Source organism: Scyliorhinus torazame, chromosome 12 (genome assembly GCF_047496885.1).
Source record: "Scyliorhinus torazame isolate Kashiwa2021f chromosome 12, sScyTor2.1, whole genome shotgun sequence".
Lineage (NCBI taxonomy): Eukaryota > Metazoa > Chordata > Chondrichthyes > Carcharhiniformes > Scyliorhinidae > Scyliorhinus > Scyliorhinus torazame.
This window is the reverse complement of record NC_092718.1, coordinates 229,518,762-229,539,748: the sequence shown is the minus strand read 5'-3', so window position 1 is coordinate 229,539,748 and position 20,987 is coordinate 229,518,762. Positions and strand designations below refer to the sequence as shown.

The 20,987-nt window shown below is 51.3% G+C and overlaps 1 protein-coding gene across 1 annotated transcript in view; it reads right to left on the bottom strand.

Annotated features, from left to right (window-relative positions):
* Positions 1-20,987, bottom strand: part of LOC140387050 (integrin alpha-E-like) — a 434,586-nt gene that overhangs the window by 6,502 nt on the left and 407,097 nt on the right. The window contains exons 29-30 of the mRNA XM_072470061.1: positions 13,733-13,840; positions 4,378-4,482 (exon numbers count right to left, since the gene is read on the bottom strand). Coding sequence (XP_072326162.1) covers positions 4,378-4,482; positions 13,733-13,840 — 213 coding nt within the window. The remainder of the gene's footprint in view (positions 1-4,377; positions 4,483-13,732; positions 13,841-20,987) is intronic.

Below are 20,987 nucleotides of genomic sequence, written 5' to 3'. Positions count from 1 at the left end.
TGGTTGGAGATTCTAAAACTAGGGGACATAGTCTAAAAATTAGGGCTAGACCGTTCAGGAGAGATGTTCGGAAGAACTTCTTCACTCAAAGGGTGGTAGAGGTTTGGAGCTCTCTTCTACAAACAGCAGGCGAAGCTCGATTAGTTGTTAAATTTAAATCTGAGATGGATAGATTTTTGATATATAGAGTTAGGCCACAGATCAGCCATTGAAAGGCCGGACAGTCTCGAGGGGCTGAATGGTCTTCTCTTGTTCCTATGTACTATTGCCAGAATATTGTCAGGGCCCTTAGCAGTTGCAGTATTCAGTGCCTTCAGCCATTTCTATATATGACGTGGAGTGAATTAAAAGTGACTGGAGACTGGCATCTGTCATACTGGGGACCCCTGGAGGAGACCGAGATGGATCACCCTTTCGACTGTTCTGGCTGAAGATTGTTGCAAATGCCTCAGCCTTATCTTTTCCACTGATGTGTTGAGCACCTACATCATTGAGGATGGGGATATTTGTGGGGTCTCCCCTTCGAGTGAGATGTTTAATTGTGCACCACCAGTCACAACTGAATATGACAGAACCACAGAACTTAGATCTGATCCGTTGGTTGTGGGATCGCTTAGCTCTGTCTATTACTTGCTGCTTATGCTGTTTGGTACAAAAGTAGTCTGATTGTTGCTTCACCAGGTTGACACCTCACTTTTAGCTGTGCCTGGTGCTGCTCTTGCCAAGTTGTCCTGCACTCTTCATCAGCCAGGGTTTATCCCCTGGCTAGGTGGGGGATATGCCGGGCCATGAGGTTACAGGTTGTGGTTGAATACAATTCTACTGCTGCTGATGGCCCACAGCGCCTCATGAATGCTTAGCTGGATCTGTTCGAAATCTATCCCATTTAACACAATGATTGTGCCACACAGCATGATGGAGATATCCTCAAGGTAAGGTCAGGCCTTTGTCTTCACAAGGACTGTGCGGTGGTCACTCCTACAATACTGTCACGGACAGGTGTATCTGCTGCAAGTGGTCACAAAAAACTCTTTGAGAGGTTAGAAACTTAAACTGCACAGGAGAAGCCGTGTGACTTAAGGAACTCATGACTTTCTGCTGTTTTGACTAAAAATCTATCCAAAAGGTCAGACAGCCGACTAATTTAAAAAGGAAATTTGAACACCCAGCTGAAAATGGAAAGTTAATGACAGCTTGAGATAAGTTTGTGTCATTGGAATTAAAAATGGAGAAAAAGTATGATCAAGGTGCAGCAAAACAGGTGGTGGCAGAGGGAAAATATGCTTTGAAAGAGAGTGGTAAAACTGAGTCCAATACTAGCACAATTCAGCTGCAAGAAACAAGACATGTTCTTGATTATACATTAAAACCTCAAAATGAAGAGATAATTGTTACTGTGTAACAATTGGAAGATTTTAGGAAATTGGATTATAAATGTAGTGGGCAATTTAAGGGTTAAAAGCCTGGGGTTAGTGTGGTTTGACTGAGGGATGTCCCTGTAGAGTTAATAATTTGCAGCCCGCCTGCAGAGATAGACTGCTTTTTCTATCTTGAAGAGGTGCTGTCAGTGCTGGGCGGAGCGCAGAAAGACACGGGGCTATTTTGTAAGAAGCTGTGGAAAGAGGCAGTTTGGAGAAAACTGTTAGAGAGACGTGGGGTGGGATTCTCTGAGCCTGAAAACTGGCGCGACGCCGCTCCCACGATTCTCCGGTCCCCAGAAAACCGCCGCGAATCGCGCGCACGCGGTCTACGCAGCGCGGGTAGAGGGCCACTGACAGAGGCCCCCGCGGTGATTTTCCAAGTGTAACTGGCCCAGTTCCCGACGGTATGGGTCTCTTATTGTCTCACCCATCGGGAACTTGGCGTGGCAGCCAATGTTCTTAAAGAAAGTCCAGAGTGAAACACCCGCGTTTTGACGCTGGCGTGGGGGCATAACCCCATTATTGGAGAATCCAGCCCAGGGTTTTGGAGAAAGGCGCGTTGGAAGAAAGTTTCTTGAGAATCCAAGTAATGGCAGAGAGGGAGTGAATTTGGGAAGCTTTGAGAGAAAGAGAAGCTGAGTCCCATCTGCCTGACTCCGAGTCCACGGGCGAAATTCTCCCCCAACGGCGGGATGCCCGCCGACTGGCGCCAAAGCCGGCGCAAATCAGACGGGCATCGCGCCGGCAAAAAGGTGCGGAAGTCTCCGCATCTTTGGCGGCCTAGCCCCAACATTGAGGGGCTAGGCCGACGCCGGAGGGATTTCCGCCCCGCCAGCTGGCGGAAATGGCGTTTGTTGCCCCGCCAGCTGGCGCGGAAATGCGGCGCATGCGCGGGAGCGTCAGCGGCTGCTGTCAGTTTCCCAGCGCATGCGCGGGAGCGTCAGCGGCCGCTGTCAGTTTCCCGCGCATGCGCAGTGGGGAGAGTCACTTCCGCCTCCGCCATGGTGGAGACCGTGGCGGAGGCGGAAGGGAAAGAGTGCCCCCACGGCACAGGCCCGCCCGCGGATTGGTGGGCCCCGATCGCGGGCCAGGCCACCGTGGGGGCACCCCCCGGGGTCAGATCGCCCCGCGCACCCCCCAGGACCCCGGAGCCCGCCCACGCCGCCTGGTCCCGCCGGTAAATACCAGGTTTGATTTACGCCGGCGGGACAGGCAATTCCTGGGCGGGACTTCGGCCCATCCGGGCCGGAGAATCCAGCGGGGGGTCCCGCCAACCGGCGCGGCCGGATTCCCGCCCCCGCCCAATCTCCGGGAGCGGAGACTTCGGCGGGGGCGGGGGCGGGATTCACGGCGGCCAACGGCCATTCTCCAACCCGGCGGGGGATCGGAGAATGACGCCCCATAATTCTTTTCCAAGTGAGATAGTTTACAAAGTGATCTATTTTAAAGGCAGAGCAGCCTTGACCGGAAACAAAGGAAAGACTGAAATTAATCAGGTGAAGCTGCCATTTGAAGACCTTCAGAAACAGTAAGAAAGGATTCTCTCACGAACCAGAATCTGCTTTGTAATGAACGTCTCACTTTAGGACTTGCTTGTTTAAGATGGATTGAGAGCTGTGTGTGTATTTTCTTGTTGTTTAATGGGACATTTTAAGGTGTACGTGTAAGTGGTTGAAGTTCTGAAGTTTAAGATTGTAGTTATAATAAAGTTTTGCTTTAAAATAACCAAGCTCTATTTCTTCATGCAGTCACTCCTGGAATCAATCTTTCCACACAGTCTCTAAAAAAGAAAATAAAATATTGGGGTTTTCAGTCCAGTACCCTAGCCACTGTTGGGGTCTGCCCGGGTAATGTAATAATTGCTAGAATGGGATTACACAAAGCTCCCACACAGTGGGAAGAAGAAAAGCAAAAAGAAGTCAAGAAAATTCACGAACTGGATAAAAAGGAATAGCAAAATTTCTTAGCTGAACCAGCATGAAGTTTTTACGGCACCAGAAGAGGATTTTACTCCGAAGAAGAATGAACTACTTGCACAAAAGAAGACATTGTTAAATCACATTTCCTGGAAGCAAAAACCAAAGGGTCAAACCATGTCAAAGGATATTAAGTAAAAATGTTCCTTAATTTAAACATGACGAGCTGAATATAATTGTTAAGAGCACAATTCTGATTTTTGGCTGGTTGAGAAACATTTTTCAAAGACTTGGAAAAACACACACAGATGAAAATGGAGATCAGGAATTAGAAACTGAGCAGAGTGATTGAGAGTCTTTTTCAAACAGTGAAATCCTGATGATAATTGAGTCTGGCTTCAAGGAAGAACAGAGGAAATTTCTGAGTGAAGAAGGTAAGGAGCTATTTGACAGAGGGTTTCTTCTTGAATTCCAATTTGCGGCTACCACTACCCCAAAGTCAGGTGGACCTTTACCACATGAGGGAATGGAAAGGTGAAGAGTGGCGAAGGGAGGGAGGTTAGAACAATGTGACAGGGAGGGTTAGAGGGGAGAGGGATTGGGAGTATGGGAGAAATGTTGGATTGGGAGGGGGTCAGATGTGACATGAGGAAGAGGGTAAGGGAGAGTTGAGGAGTTGGAAAGTGGAGAGTGGGAGGGGGTGTGCGTAGTGCTGGGTTGGGGGATAAGTGGGCGAGCAGGGAAGAGGAGTAATGAGTACTGGGTTGGGGAGGGGCAGACAGTGTACCCTCTAAACTGAATAGTCGCACAACAACTCGCAAGTGCCCAGCTAGGCTGCACACAGGTCAGCCCCCGCATGCATAGTCATGCAAAAAAAATGTAAAGGAGATTGAACATTAAACAAATGGTCAACACCTCAGGTCAACACCTATGTTGAGGATAAGAACTATAACTTTGTCTCTGTGTTAGGAATGCTGAATATTTCAAGGAAACTCAATTTTGAAGTGGAGATTATGGTGGAAATGAATTCTGTATTTTACCTTTATATCGTGATGTACATCCTTAGCATTAGATGTTTCCTGATATAGCTTTCGATCAAAGTCAACAGCTCCCGAGACCACAATATCAGCTTTATCTTTCACAAGCTGAGGAAGGAAAGATGAATTTATAGAAGGGTCAAAAATATTAGAATTAAAATGAAATTTATCTGAAAGATATTTGACAATCCTGAGAAGTTCAAAATGGAAATGACAGGCAATCCAACTGTATTTAATTTACACCACAATCTTCTCACTTATTTATGTAATTTGTATTATGTATTTATTATGCAATGGGCGAGTAACCAAGAGGGAAACATACATACAAGACAATGTTGGCTGTACCATAATACCATACATTCAGTGCTAGACACCTGTATTATAGTCAATTCCTATGGGACATAGGTTTAAGGTGCAAGGGGGAAAGTTTTTACGTAGAGGGTGGTGAGTGCCTGGAACGCGTTGCCGGGGGAGGTGGTGGAAACAGATACGATCGCGGCATTTAAGAGGCATCTTGATGAATATGGGGGGCGAAATTCTCCCGAAATGGCACGATGTCCGCCGACTGGCGCCCAAAACAGCGCCAATCAGACGGGCATCGCGCCGCCCCAAAGGTCTGGAATGCTCCGCATCTTTGGGGGCCGAGCCCCAACATTGAGGGGCTAGGCCGACGCCAGAGGAATTTCCGCCCCGCCAGCTGGCGGAAACAGCCTTTGTTGCCCCGCCAGCTGGCGGGGAAATGACATGTCGGGGCGGCGCATGCGCGGAAGCGTCAGCGGCCGCTGAAAGTTTCCCGCGCATACGCAGTGGAGGGAGTCTCTTCCGCCTCCGCCATGGTGGAGACCGTGGCGGAGGTGGAAGGGAAAGAGTGCCCCCATGGCACAGGCCCGCCCGCGGATCGGTGGGCCCCGATCGCGGGCCAGGCCACCGTGGGAGCACCACCCGGGGTCAGATCGCCCCGCGCCCCCCCCCCCCCCCCAGGACCCCGGAGCCCGCCCACGCTGCCTTGTCCCGCCGTTCAAAAGGTGGTTTAATCCATGCCGGCGGGACAGGCAATTTATCGGCGGGACTTCGGCCCATTCGGGCCGGAGAATCCAGCGGGGGGGCCCGCCAACCGACGTGGCCCGATTCCCGCCCCTGCCGAATATCCGGTACCGGAGACTTCGGCAACCGGCGGGGGCGGGATTCACAGCAGCCCCCGGTAATTCTCTAACCCGGCGGGGGCTCGGAGAATGACGCCCATGAACAGGGTGGGACTAGAGGGATATGGACCCTGGAAGTACAGAAGGTTTTAATTTAGACAGGCATCATGATCGGCGCAGGCTTGGAGGGCTGGATGACCTGTTCCTCTGCTGTACTTTTCTTTGTTCTTTTTTGCCAATACTCAAGGCGTGATTCTCCGGAAAATTTTCTGAGTGTGGTAGCGAGTGGGAACTGCTGCGAGCTTCCCGTCGCTCAGCCCAGCGAGGCCGGCAACGCAATTCAACGTTAATTGGTCCACTTAACGAGGCCTCATGGGCTCCTCGCTGTAAATGATGGCACCATGCTCGCCAACCCCCCTGCTAACAAGGTCGAGCAGCACTTGCTCAGACAACCCCTGCCAGCTCGCAACAATGACGCCCAGGAGACCGGCCCCAAGATTCGGGGACGCTCACCTGGGGAGGCTGCTAGATGCTGTGGAGGCCAGGAGGGACGTCCTGTTCCCCCGAGAGTCCAGGAGGGTCAGCCGTAGGGTAGCCAGTGCTGCCTGGGATGAGCTGGCAGCGGCCATGAGCGCCGGGTGTGTGACCAGGGGGAATGGCCTCCAGTGAAGGAAACGGTCAGCGACCTGCAGTGGGCAGCATGGGTGAGTAGACGCCAACGACACCCCCCCACCCCGCCCCCCGCCCCCGCCGAGACCCCCATGGGAGCATCCAACCCCAACTCTCCATATGAACCCCTAACTGACTCTCCCCTTCAACCCTCCTCAACCCTTCGTTCACACATCCCCCTTCCCAGCACTGTGAACCACACGTGTGGCTAACAATGCCCTCTCTATGTCTCTTCAGGAAAAGCTCTCCCACAATCGCCAGGAGAAAGCCTAGACTGGCGATGGTGTGCCAGACATCAGAATCCTCACCATCTTCGAGGAGCGGGCCCTGGAGGTGACTGGTGTGGTTGAGGACAGGGCGGAGGCTGGCAGATGCCGCAGAGGTGAGGAACCACCAGCCCCACTCGGGGGACCTGTCAAATGTGAGTTGTTATTGTCTTACTGAGTGACCCAGCCTTCCCACTGGCCACATGTCCCTTCTCCCGAAGGTCCTCCAGTCAACGTGCCGACCCATCCCGGGTGTCCCCCTCTATAGTCTCCCATGAGACCACCTCGGAGGAGAGCTCCAAGGATGCCACCATAATAGTCGCGTCACAGCTATCATTCCCTCCCTCCAGCAGTTCAGACACCCACACCTCGGTGGGAAATGTTAATGGTCAGGCTTCTGGGGCACAATCTGGTGAGCACCACACTGCTGCTGATGCAGGAACCCCCAGGCGAGATAGCAGTCGGAGGTCTGCTGGATCCCAGGACCCAGCTGGGTCCCAGCTGATGCTGAGTCTGTGGAAGAGGTCATCCTGGAGCTGATGGAGATGATAGGGAGCGGCCGGGACATTCAGAGGGAGATGTCAACCCACTCCAGCCGATCCATACCGATTTGAGGAGTCCCGGAGGATACGGGCGCAGGAGATGTTGCCGGCAACGCGTGGCACCGAGGCTAACACTGCTAGGGTGGCGACCGCACTGGAGAGCCTGGTACACAACATCGGCACCATTAGTGAAGGTGTCCAAGGCGTCGCGCAGTTGGTGACGGCCATGGCTACCAATCTCGGCAGAATGTCTGATTCACTAGGGGATGTCACCCAGTACCAGGCCGACCGCCATGGACATGTCCCGGGAGCTGTGTACCATCCCCTGGGTGTTTGGATGTTGGTTGCTGCGTGTGTGGTGTTGCCTCTCACGGTGTTCAAGCACAGTGACCAGACATCAAGGTCTGATTGGGATGCTAGGCAATGACTCCCACGTGCTACATGGCTCGCCCACTCATGGGAATCCACTTGGGATGTGTGAAGTGCTCACTTAACCACAATTGCCAATTCCCTATCAGCAACAGCCTTCAGATGAACAGTCAGGGGCCCCAGCAGTCGGTGGGGGTTATGGGTGGTCGATGGGGCAGACGGGAAGGGACAGGTGTTGCCCCCAAAACGGGTACACACGATCCAGGGGTTGGTATGGTAGTGCCGCGTGGTTACCCCGCTTCCCCCCACCCTCCCATGGTAGCTCACCCCTGCAGAGGGTCCCCCACCCCTCGCCAAGCATTGGGGTGGCAAGCCCCGGGCTCTTTGCCTGTGAGTAAAGGTGGCTACTCCCCTCCTCGGCTCCCCACAGAAGCCCTTCCATCAGGTTCATGTTTTTCAAAAGTAGTACTAATCGGCGCCAGCGTGACCACTTGCTGGAGAGGCCGCTGAATGACGGGAGGCCGTTTGATATGGTTAATTGTATGGAAATGGGGCTTAAATCGTGCTAATTGGTTTCTCGCCACACTGCAGCGAGATCCTGATTTCGCCGACAAGAGGGGCCGGTTGCATCACAAACGTTTTGGCGCCCGGCGTGTTTCTCGTTTTCTGCCTTTCCCGCTATTCACTGGCCTCATTTCGCTTCAGCGAGAGCGTAACGAGGCTGGAGAATTATCTATTAAATTCTACACAGCATTGAAGACCAACACCATTGAAGCCACACACTCAGTACTAAATACCTGTTACGACCCTCTCGGGACCAAGGACTATGCTCTATAATAATCTCCGCCTTGACCAGTCCATCGGTAATTGGGGCGGTGTTTCCCCTTCTCAGTTAAAAATCCCACATCTGGGTGCAGGTCGAGGAGGATTGCCGTTCAGGGTTAGGTGTTGTTCCTTTTGTAATTATTATGTATACCGTAATAAACGTGGTGACTGAGGGCTTTTCACAGTAACTTCATTGAAGTATTGTCACTACTTGTGACAATAAGTGATAATAATAATTATTATTATGATTAAACCTTTTTCATTCCTATCCTACCAAGGGTGACATGGAGCTGCCGCAGCCAATCATGCATTATACCCAAACCCACTTCACCCAGGCCCAGAGAGGCCACCTCTCTGAACGGAGACTTCCCGCTCATCGGAAAGCTTGAACAGTTTGATGCTGGCGCCGATTCCTGGATCCAGTACAACGAGCGGTACAGTACTTCCTTCGGTCTAACACAATTGTTGGAGATAAACAACAAACCGTTATCCTACCGACCGCAGTCGGGGGAGCCACTTGTGCGCTCATCAAAAGCTTCACTCACAGGCCTGACTCCAAGTCTTTTGGCGCATTCGTAACCCTGGTCTAGGTACATCTGAACACATAGCCCCCAATATGCCCCTAATAATGATCCTCCGGTTCCGTTTTCACACGTCCGCGCAGGCACAATGGGAATCTAATGGTGATTGTTTGGCGCACTTGAGGATGCTCAGTCTCATGTGAGTTCAGGGCCGCACTGTTCGAATCACTACACAACCGTTTTGTCTGTGAACCCCAAGACACTGGCACCCAGAGGAACCTCCACACAGAGGCCCACTTAACTCTCCAACAGGCTGTTAACATCACCATTTTCCGGGAGAGTGCAGAACGTGGGGTCCTGCAAAGGTTGTAGGCCTTGATGGTCGAGAACCCCAGTCACTGGAATGACCGCCGACCAGACCAGAGTGGTGAGCCATGGCAGGATGCCTGTATCACAGTGTCTGCACGTTCCGTGCAGGATACCTGTATCACAGTATCTGCACGCTCCATGCAGGATGCCTGTATCACAGTGCCTGCACCCTCAGTGCAGGATGACTGTATCACAGTGTCTGCATGCTCCATGCAGGATACCTGTATCAAACTGCCTGCCAGCTCAGTGCAGGATGCCTGTAGCATAGTGTCTGCACACTCCATGCGGGATGCCTGTATCACAGTGTCTGCACGCTCAGTGCAGGATGCCTGTATCACAGTGTCTGCACGCTCAGAGCAGGTTTCCTGTAACACAGTGTCTGCACGCTCAGTTCAGGATGCCTGTATCACAGTGTCTGCACGCTCAGTACAGGGTGCCTCTATCACAGTGTCTGCACGCTCGGAGCAAGATGCCTGTATCACAGTGTTTGCACGCTCAGTGCAGGATGCCTGTATCACAGTGTCTGCACGCTCAGTTCAGGATGCCTGTATCACAGTGTCTGCACGCTCAATGCAGGATGCCTGTGTGAAGTGTCTGCACGCTCAATGCAGAATGTCTGTGTGACAGTGTCTCCATGCTCAGGGCAGGATGCCTGTATCACAGTGCCTGCACACCATGTGCAGGATGCCTGTATTACAGTGTCTACACGCTCAATGCAGGATGTCTGTATTACAGTGTCTGCATGCTCAGTGCAGATGCCTGTATCACAGTGTCTGCATGCTCAGTACAGGATGCCTCTATCACAGTGTCTGCACGCTCGGAGAAAGATGCCTGTATCACAGTGTTTGCACGCTCAGAGCAGGTTTCCTGTAACACAGTGTATGCATGCTCAATGCAGGATGCCTGTATCATAGTGTCTGCGCGCTCAATACAGGATACCTGTATCACAGTATCAGCACACTCAGTGCTGGTGCCTGTACCACAGAGTCTGCACAGTCAGTGCAGGATACCTGTATCACAGTGTTTGCACGCTCAGTGCAGGATGCCTCTATCACAGTGTCTGCACGCTTGGACAAGATGCCTGTATCACAGTGTTTGCACGCTCAGAGCAGGTTTCCTGTAACACGTTTTTGGCACGGGAGCCGGGTGTTTTACCCGGCTTTGCTGCTAGCCCCTCACCAGTCCCGAGATCGGGGAGGGTTCGGCAGCGATTTTGGCGTCGCAAAACGCCACAGTTCCCATGCCGGCGTCGGCACTTAGCCGCAGAAACGGAGAATCCAGCCCCATGTTCTCCTGCCAGATGTCAATTGGAACTGGTTTGCGATATTCAGCATCCCTCACCATTCATGAGGAAATTACGCCATGGGGCCGCCATTTCGAGTGGGCATGATCGCCAGCCACTCTGCCCAGCATCGCAAAGCAGATCCCCACAGCCCACTCCACCCCCCCGCATCACAAAGCAGCTCCCCCTTACCCCCAACCCCGTATCCCAGAGCAGACCCCCTCCCCCCTCATTGCTAATCAGCCCTCTGGATTTTCGAGTTTCCCTTCCTCCAAGCATGGGGGGGTGTTGACTCGACCTACCCATTCCAGAGACCCCCTAAATAGGGGGACCCCTCCGAGACTCCCTGGATAGTGGACGCCCCCCCTGGAGACCCCTTGGAAAAGCAGTGAACTGTGTTTAAATCCCTCAGAACCTTAAGCTGCAAGCCATTTATTAATTTCTCTTCATGGGCTGTGATTTGAGGGGTTTAAACACAGGTCACTGTTTTTCTTTTTCCAGGAATGGACAAGTGGTGCTTCCTCTGTCTGAGCCAGCAGGTGTATTGGGCAGCATGGTTGCACAGTGGTTAGCACTGTGGCTTGACAGCGCCAGGAACCCGGGTTCGATTCCCGGCTTGGGTCGCTCTCTGTGCGGAGTCTGCACGTTCTCCCCGTGTCTGCGTGGGTTTCCTCCAGGTACTCCGGTTTCCTCCCACAATCCTGAAAGACTTGCTGTTGGTAATTTGGACATTCAGAATTCTCCCTCCGTGTACCCGAACAGGTGCCGGAATGTGGCGACGAGGGGCTTTTACAGTAACTTTATTGCAGTGTTAATGTAAGCCTACTTGTGACAATATAGATTATTATATTATTATTGCCCAGGTGAGTGTTACAACAGTATTTGTTTTCATTGCCCCTGTTTGCTATGCTCTCGAGCTTTCCGACAGTGGCCTATTTTCTGGGGGGTGTCTGTGGGAGGGTTCCTTTAGTGAGCGGGTCTCTGGGGAGGCCTTTAATTAGGGGTCAGAGGAGTCCCCATATTCAGGGGGTCTATATGGGTGGGCATCTCCCTATCTAAGGGGTCTCTGTGGGGGGTTCCTTTAGTCAGGAGATCTCGGGGGGGGTCTTTATTTAGGGGGCCTTGGGGGAGTCCCCATATTCAGGGGTCTCAGAGTAGTCCCCCGATTCAGGGGGTCTTTCGGGCTGTCCCCCTATTCTGGGAGTCTCGGAGGTCGCCTATTCAGGGGGTCTCTGGGGGGGCTCTAGAAAAGGGGTCTCTGCACAGGATTCCTTTACGTAAGGGCTGTCTGGGGCTGTCCCTTTAGTAAGGGAGTCTTGGGGAAATCCCCCTATTCAGGGGGTCTCTGTTGGGGGGGTCCCCCTATTCGGGGGTTTCTGTGGGGTTCCTACTCTTCGGGGGGTCCCTCTTTCTAGGGGGTCTCTAAAAGAGGTTTCCCTATATAAGGGGTCTCTGTTAGTTCCTTTAGTTAGTGGGTCTCTGTGGAAGGGTCCCTTCTCAGGGGGTCTCAGGGGCAGGTCCCACTTTTCAGGGGTTTTCTATTGGGTTCCTCCTACTCAGGGGTCTCTGGGGGGGGAGTCTCCTCATTTAGGGGATTTCTTGGGGTGTCTCCCATTTTAGGGGGATCTTGTGCGGTCAGTGGGGGGGGGGTTCTGGTAGGGGAAGGCTGGGCAGGTCGTGCATTGTCGGGGAGGTTGGCTCTCGGGTGGGTTTTGGGGGAACTTCCTGAAGGGCTAACCCCCTTGGCCCAAGTCAGGTCGACCATGTTCGGGCCACGCTGCTAAATACCAATAGTGATCCGCCCACCTGATTCCCGGCCCGGAGGACTGGAGAATCGCGAGGGCCGGAAGCTCTGATCCTGGGCCCACTAAGTGGATGCAAATGGTTTATTCGGATCCTTTTGCATCCATCAGCATCCTCCCACTGGCAGGTACGCGGGAACCTCGATCCCGCCACCATTAGAGCCTGGAGCCTGGCAGATTCTCCGCCTGCTCGATCCGAATTGTCGACGTTGTGAGGCGAGGATCCAGGCCAATATATATAAATTTCTACACTCATCACACCCCACACTCAGTATTGAACGCTAAAGTACACAATGAAAACAAGATGAAATACAGATTAAGGTCGCAATTTTTTTGGCCCGTTTGACGCACATGCAAATCCTATTATGGCCGCTAATCTCGCAAGATGGCCATAATGGGACTTGCGCCAGCGCGACCTCGGTTTGAGACCTCCCTGGCCACACCTGCCAGTGACACGATCCATTAATTTATTTATATTCAAATATAATTCAGCGGTTTAACGCCATACCTTCCAACCCCTTGTGATGTCCCCTCAGCGGCATAACATCACTACTGGTTTTAAAAATTGTGAACCAGTTGTGATGCCAGGGGGCCCCTGGAGGCCCCAGGGTTTAGGGCCAAGTCTGAACTATTCCCCTTGGCACCCTGGCAGATTCCACAGGGGGCAGTGCCAGGGGCACTGAGAGGGGGCACTGAGAGGGGTCACTGAGAGGGATAACACCCTTCTCCATTGGGGAAAAGGGCTTCTCCTTTTGTCCGGTGGGGAGGGGGGAGGGAAGAGGGGTGCGCATCAGGGAATGTGCAGGCGGGGGGGAAAGGGGGCAGATTGCCCAATAAGACATCAGTGGTCTGGTGGGGGGTGCCCCATTGCTTATGGGGGGTGTCCTCCATGGCAATGAGGGGTGGGAGTCAGTTCAGTGTTCTCGTTGATTGGGGTATCATAGATTTCATAGAATTTACAGTGCAGAAGGAGGCCATTCGGCCCATCGAGTCTGCATCGGCTCTTGGAAAGAGCACCCGACCCAAGGTCAACAGCTCCGCCCTATCCCCACAACCCAGTAACCCCACCCAACACCAAGGACAATTTTGGACACTAAGGGCAATTTATCATGGCCAATCCACCTAACCTGCACATCTTTGCAGTGTGGGAGGAAACTGGAGCACCCGGAGGAAACCGACGCGGACACGGGGAGGATGTGCAGACACCGCACAGACAGTGACCCAAGCCGGAATCGAACTTGGGACCCTGGAGCTGTGAAGCAATTGTGCTATCCACAATGCTACCGTGCTGCCCGTATCCTTTAAAGGTGGCGCCCCAATCTCTGTATGGACGGACTTGCCAGCTTTATGAGACCCTGCTACGTCAGAGTGACTGCGCGAAAAATGCCCACCAATTTATTTCTGACAAATGTCAGAAGATCTGGACAGAAAGCCTGGCTATGTTCCTGTGGCGAAATCCACCTGTGTTCAGCCAGAATCTGACACTTTGCCATTTTTTCAGAAAAGTCTGCCCTAGGGATTTGCAAAGATAAAGTCTTGTGTTTTACATCAGAAATTAAATCAAATTTTACCTGTTTTAAATTGCTCAATGGCAGCTTTGCTGTTAGACTGATATCCTGTTTCGCTTCCGTGAGTGTGCACTCAAAATACAAACATTCACTTCCCTCCATATCGCAGTCCTATGAAAAACCAATGTATAAGTATGTAACTTATTAAGAATGAATTCATAGAATCATAGAAATGTCACTGCTGCCTCCTAACTGGGGCATTGTTTTGTTCCTTGTGGAGATGTGGTAAGCATAGTGAAAGCCGACATTTATTGTCCAACCCTAATTACCACGAGAAGGCGATGGAGGAACCTGAGCTGCTATAGTCCATGTGATGAGGTTCGCCCAGAATGCTGTTATAAGAGGGTAACATTTTTGTACAACTGAGTGGTTTTCTTGGCTTGCAAGGGAAATTAAGATTCAACTTCATTAGTGGTGGTTCAAAATCAAGTATAGATCTGAAAGAGTGACGGTTTCTTTTCCAAAGGAACATTAATCAGGTAGTTGGATTTTTACAATAATTTGACAACCTAGTAATCACTTTACTGTATATATTAAAATAAGTTAGGAAAGAGATAGATGAGGCACTTTTACATTTATATATTTTTTAAATTAGAAAAGGAAATCGTATCAGAGGACTGCCACAAAGCTAATCTAATTCCTATATATAAAAATACATAAAAAGTTCAGAAGTATATGGACTGATTTGCTTAATGCTGATTGAGGAAAGCTAATGTTCATGGAACAGAAAGGTGCAGAAGGAGGCCATTTGATCTATCGAGTCTGCACCGACCCTCAGAAAGAGTACCCTGCCTAGGCCCAAACCCCGGACCTATCTCCGTAACCCCAACTAACCGTTGGACACTAAGGGATGATATAGCATTGCCAATCCACCTAACCTGCTGAAGGAAACCTGCTATTTCTGATAAGTAAAAGGATCATTAATTAGCCATTTTATTATAAATATAAAAGCCCAGTTCAAAAATCATTTGAAAATAGATTCCATCATGACACTGCAAAAATGAACAAACATAACATCAGTTTGCAAAAGCACACAGCTTGCAGAAATAAAGCACTGCATTTGAAACATTTTGCAGTCGAGCTAGAAGCAAATGCAACATTTCTACTGAGGGTCAAATTGACATTATAGTTCATATGAACTCTCCATTGTTCAAAAGAAAGGAATTGCAGATTTCAGCTCATACCAGTCCAATGATAAGAGCAGAGTTTGCATTCCAACACACACTAAAGAAGTCCACATGCAACATTTATATAAACTTTAAAATTCAATGAAATAATGTGGCACATTGAAGATTAACAACCCAATCATCAAATCAAATGTATTGAAAACTCACCCAAACCAATCAGCATGTTACAGGGGTAGGAATAGATTGACTTAGATTGATAACAAATTCCTTAAAAATAGTAGTTCAGGCGACCATTTTCCCTTCCAGGATCACCTATACTATCTAGCTGTCTACTATCTTTGTTTCATATTTCCATTTTCACCTTCTAATCTGCGCAGCTGTTTGTTTTGAGCAATTAAATCGTTACTGCTGTTATATTTTGAATTCAAGTCGTTTTGTAAGTTACTAAAAATAATCATCTGAAGTGAGGCCTTCTGCAGGCAGGGGCCTGTATTGAGAACATTTGATTTTGTAACACAAGAAGATTTACCCTTTTTATAATCAATAGATACCAAATAAAATTTGATTTTGCACCCGAGAAGTTTAGTTGCAAATTTCTGCCTAATTAAGTGTATAGGCGAATACATTAACACAAGGGCACTCTTCGACACCTGCGCATCAATTGTTACTCAAAGATGTAATTTCATAAATCTAGAAACTGAAAATATAATGAAAAGCATGGATTCCAAAATGATAGTCAAACTTACAAGTATTGAATTATTTGAAGAAGTACTAGAAAGGCTAGATAGGGGTAATGTAGTAGATGTAATATATTTTGATCTCAGTAAATAGGTGTACAAGTACAAAGAGATCTTTGAGTACGAATGTGCAAATGATTTATAGCAACACTGTAGGTTAATAAGGCCTTAAAATGTAAAAAAAAAATATTGGAGTTCATGGGCCCAATTCTCCCATCGGGAGTCTAAGTGCCGACGCTGGAGTGAAAACCGGAGTCAGAGCCCGCTCCCAGCCCCCTATTCTTCCGCCCCTGGGGGGGGGCTAGGAGCGGCGTCGCGTCATTTACGCGCACCGGGCCTTGGCGCCGCGTAAAAGCAGCACCGCGTAAATGACGCGGCCGGCGCCGCGCATGCGTGGTTGCCGTCCTCCCCGAGGCCGTCCCACAAGAAGATGTCGGATGGATCTTGCGCGGGAGCGGAGAATCACGCCCCATTTCTTCAGGGACACAATTGAAAAGCAAAGAATCGTGTTAAACCCTCATAGAACCTTGGTTAGACCAGACTTGGAGCACTATGATCAGCTCTGGTTACCATGGGCGCAATCTATCGGCCACGTTATCCCCCTTCCTGGGTCAACCTAGCTTGCCATGCCTCACGAGAGATAACACGATCTTGTGAGATGTTGCAATGTGAATCCCGCCCATTGTGAGCAAATCACCTTTTGGAAAATATGCATGTTAGAGTGAGACAGCTAGCCTGAGGACCCCCTTATAGGTGAGTTGGAGTTGGGGGGGGGGTCAGGGGTCACGTCGGGGAGGCGAGAGATCGGGACGGCATTTAAAAATGGTGCGCCGATCTCCTTCTGCATTGAGGAACTCCGGTGAGCAGAGCTGCTCAGTGCAGAAAACGGGCTAAGTGCGGCCTCATTGGGGCGATCCCCGCTGACGTCCTGTATCTACCCGAATCTGAGTTCAATAGCATGATGATTCTCGATGCTTCAAGCATCAGGAAAGACCCGGCTAAACACGCTCACTATGGGACTCTGTTCCCGTTCGGGTAGATCACACCCCATATTATTAAAAGAACTAGATATTTAAGATGGCATGAACACACAGAGTCACAGAATAATACATTGCAGAAGAGGCCCTTCAGCCCATTGGATAAACCTTGGAACGCAGGGGCCCGGCCTCATGGTGAGAGTGGCTACAGTGGCCATTTTGGACTGCCCCCTAACAAAGGGAAACCCCAGAGTGCAGGGGCACGTCCGCCAGGTAAGTCTGGTGATCCCGCAGGACCGGGGTGGGGTCAGAAACCCCCAACCATGATTATTAGCTGGAAGTCCCTTAAGGGGACTTAACTGCCTGGTGAAAAGAACCAGAGTCTTTGCCCACCTAAGAAGCCGGAAGGCCGACATAGGTGTACCTCCTGTAGGTAAACTGAGGGAGAAGGACCGACTGCTGGTAAGAAAGAGCTGGGTGGGACAGACATACCATTCAGGCTACGGGGCAAGGGGAGTAGCCATACTGATCAGCAAGAGGACGAGGTTTACGAAGACTAGGACGGTTACGGACCCAGGGGGAACGGTAGGTCACGGTCAGCGGTGTCTTGGAAGGGGCACCGGTCGTACTGGTAATATGTACGCTCCCAACTGGGACGACACGGAATTCATAAAGAAGACCATGGCGGAAATCCCCGGCATTGACTCACACCGACTGATTATGGGGGGGCGACTTTAACTGCGTACAGGACCCACTGACCGATCGATCAAACCCCAGAATGGAGAGAAAGACAGGCATAGCTCGGGAACTGGGAACATTCATGGAACTGATGGGAGCAGTGGACCCATGGAGGTTCCTACAACCGGGAGAAAAGTTCTCATTCTTTTCGCAGGTGCACAAGATATACACCCACATCGACGTCTTTGCAGTGGGGAAATCGGTGCTTCCAGGGATCATAGGAGCGGAATATTCTGTGATCGTCATCTCCGATCATGCTCCACATTACACAGATGTGAGGTTGGAGACGGGCTGTGCCCAGCACTCCACATGGAGGCTGGACACGGACTTCCTGGCCCACAGGGCCTTCTGCCAGAAAACATTGCAGGCCATAGGCGATTACATTAGTAACAACCAAAATGGGGAGGTCTCACCCTCGATGTTCTGGGAGGCACTGAAGGCCGTGATCAGAGGAGAGATCATAACCTACAAGGTAAGTAGAGATAGGGAAGAGAGGGCGGCCAGGCAGCAGCTGATTGACTCCATTCTGGAAGTCAACAGAAAGTACTCATAGGCCCCGACCGTAGAGCTACTGGCGGAGAGGAAAATGCTGCAAATGGACTTTAACCTGCTATCTACTAGGAAAGCAGTGTACCAACTCCGCCAGACATGGGGGATCTTCTATGAACACTGGGGCAAGGCTGGCCGCCTACTGGCTCACCAGCTGAGAAAGCAGGCAGCCACGAGGGAAATAGCGCAGGTAAAGGATGGCAGAGGCAGACTGGTAGCAGAACAAAAAGAAGTCAATCAAGCATTCAAGACCTTCTACCGAGGACTGTATACCTCCGAGCTCCCTGACTGGGACGCGGGCATGAAACAGATCCTCGATGGACTGGAACTACCAATTGTGGGGGAAGACAGAACGGGGGCAGGGCTGGAAGCACCAATAGACCTGGGAGAAATCATGGAGAGCATTAACTCCATTATTCAGGCGGGGAAGGCACCACCCGACGGGTTCCCGGCGGACTTCTATAAAACATTTGCACCAGCCCTGGCCCCACACCTAAGGGACATGTTCATGGACTCGCTGGCAAGGGGCACCCTACCCCCTACGCTAGCGCAAGCCACAATTTCATTGATACCCAAAAAGGATAAAGACCTGACGGAATGTGGATCATACAAACCCATTTCACTGCTGAACGTGGATGCGAAAATACTCGCAAAGGTCCTGGCCAAAAGGCTGGAGGGCTGCGTACCAGAGATGGTCGCAGAGGACCAAATCGGCTTTGTCAAGGGTAGGCAGCTCACAGCGAACATCAGGCGGCTGCTGAATGTGATAATGCCCCCCCCCGGGGACAGAACACCAGAGGTGATCGTCTCCCTGGATGCAGAAAAGGCCTTCGACAGAGTCATAGATTATCATAGAATTTACAGTGCAGGAGGTGGCCATTCGGCCCATCGAGTCTGCACCGGCTCTTGGAAAGAGCACCCTACCCAAGGTCAACACCTCCATTCTATCCCCATAACCCAGTAACCCCACCCAACACTAAGGGTAATTTTGGACACTAAGGAATGGAATGGAATGTCGAATGGAAATACCTCCTTGAGGTACTGGAACAGTTTGGGCTAGGAGCGAGATTCACCGCCTAGGTGAGGCTCCTGTACAACGCTCCCAAAGCGAGTGTCCGAACTAACACCACCAGCTCTGAATGCTTCCAGCTACAAAGAGGCACAAGGCAGGGATGCGCACTGTCCCCACTCTTGTTTGCACCAGCTATCGAACGCTTGGCGATAGCCCTACGGGATGCGAAAAGCTGGAAGGGAATCCAGAGAGGAGACAGAGAGCACAGAGTCTCACTCTATGCAGATGACCTGCTCCTGTATGTCTCAAAGCTGGAGGAGGGACTGAGGGCAATCATGCAGCTCATGAAAGAGTTTGGAACCTTCTCGGGTTACAAACTTATCCTGGGCAAAAACAAGACATTGTCAGTGAACCCAAAAGGGGGAGGAATAGAGCTGAAGGGGCTCCTGTTCAAACAGCCCAGAACAGATTCCGATACCTGGGGATCCAAATAGCCAGAGACTGGACACAGATCCACAAATGGAACTTGACCAGCCTGGTGGAGGAAGTTAAAAAGGAACAAAAAGGTGGGGTGCACTCCCACTCTCCCTGGCGGGGAGGGTGCAGACGATCAAGATGAACGTGCTGCCAAGGTTCCTCTTCCTGTTTAGATCCATACCGATCTTCATCCCTGAGGCCTTTTTCCAAAATGTAGACAGCTTAATTATGGCGTTTGTGTTGGGGGGTAAGAACTCGCGAGTTCCCAAATCGACACTGCAAAGGACAAAAGGTGACTTGGCCTTACCAAACCTGCAGTACTACCACTGAAGAGCAACGGCAGAAAGAGTGAGGGGATGGGTAAACAAACCCAACTCAGAGTGGGTGCGGATGGAGGAGGCCTCCTGCAAGGGGACGACCATCTGGGCCTTGGCTACAGTAGCACTCCCATCCCCCTCAGCAAAATACACATCATGCCCAGTGGTAGCGGCCACACTGAAAACATGGGCCCAACTAAGGCAGCACTTCGGACTGACTAGGATGTCCCCCAAGGCTCCCATCTGCGGCAATCACAAATTCCCCCTAGCCATACTGATGCACTATCAATTACGACGAGACGAGAGTAGAGAGTAATCGAGGTTTTATTACGCAGAGATGTGTTGCCTCCTACAGCTGCTGTCGAAATGGCTGCAGCTCGGTGAGCACACACATTTATACTCTGCCTACTGGGCGGAGCTAGCAGGCAGGGATCTACCCCAGTACCTGCAGTACAGGAGGCTTACCATTTTCCTTCTCATATATACAATATACACAATAGTGGTGACGACCACATTCATCCCCTGTTAAAAAAGCATCCAGCGGGGGTGGTGGAGAAACTATTTACATGTAAGTGAGCAATTTTAAAATGTACAGTTAGCGAAAAGTTCACAAATTTAGCCGATCGGGTGTCTTGATCCTCCGCTGTGAGCGCCGCAGTCCCGGTGGCGATGCAGGCGGCGGCTCGGTCGCCGGTGACTCCGGGAGCGTGTGGTCCTCACCTTCATCCCCAGGTGGAACCAATGGGAGGACGGATCGTTCTGGAGCGGGGCTGTGACGAGGTGCGCGGGGGGAGGATGGGTGGCGCCGGGGCAGTTGGGGGAGGGGGTGGGGACCCAGCTGGTTCCAGGTCCTTGAGGGAGACTGTGTCTTGGCGGCCGTCGGGGTACGCCACGTAGGTGTACTGCGGGTTTGCATGGCGTAACTGTACACTCTCGACCAACGGGTCCACCTTGTGGAGCCACACGTGCTTGCAGAGGAGAACGGGTCCTGTATCTGACAGCCAGGTAGGGAGCGAAGCCCCGGAGGTGGACTTCCTAGGGAAGGCAAGGAGTCGTTCATGGGGCGTTGCATTAGTCGCGCTGCACAGTAGCGATCAGATGGAGTGGAGCGCGTCGGGGAGGACCTCCTGCCAGCAGGAGACCGGGAGATTTTTAGACCATAGGGCCAGAAGGACGGCCTTCCAGACCGCCCCTTCTCCCTCGCCACCTGCCTGTTTCCCCGGGGGTTGTAGCTGGTCGTCCTGCTCGAGGCAATGCCCTTGCTGAGCAGGAATTCACGCAGCTCATCACTCATAAAGGAGGATCCCCGGTCGCTGTGGATGTA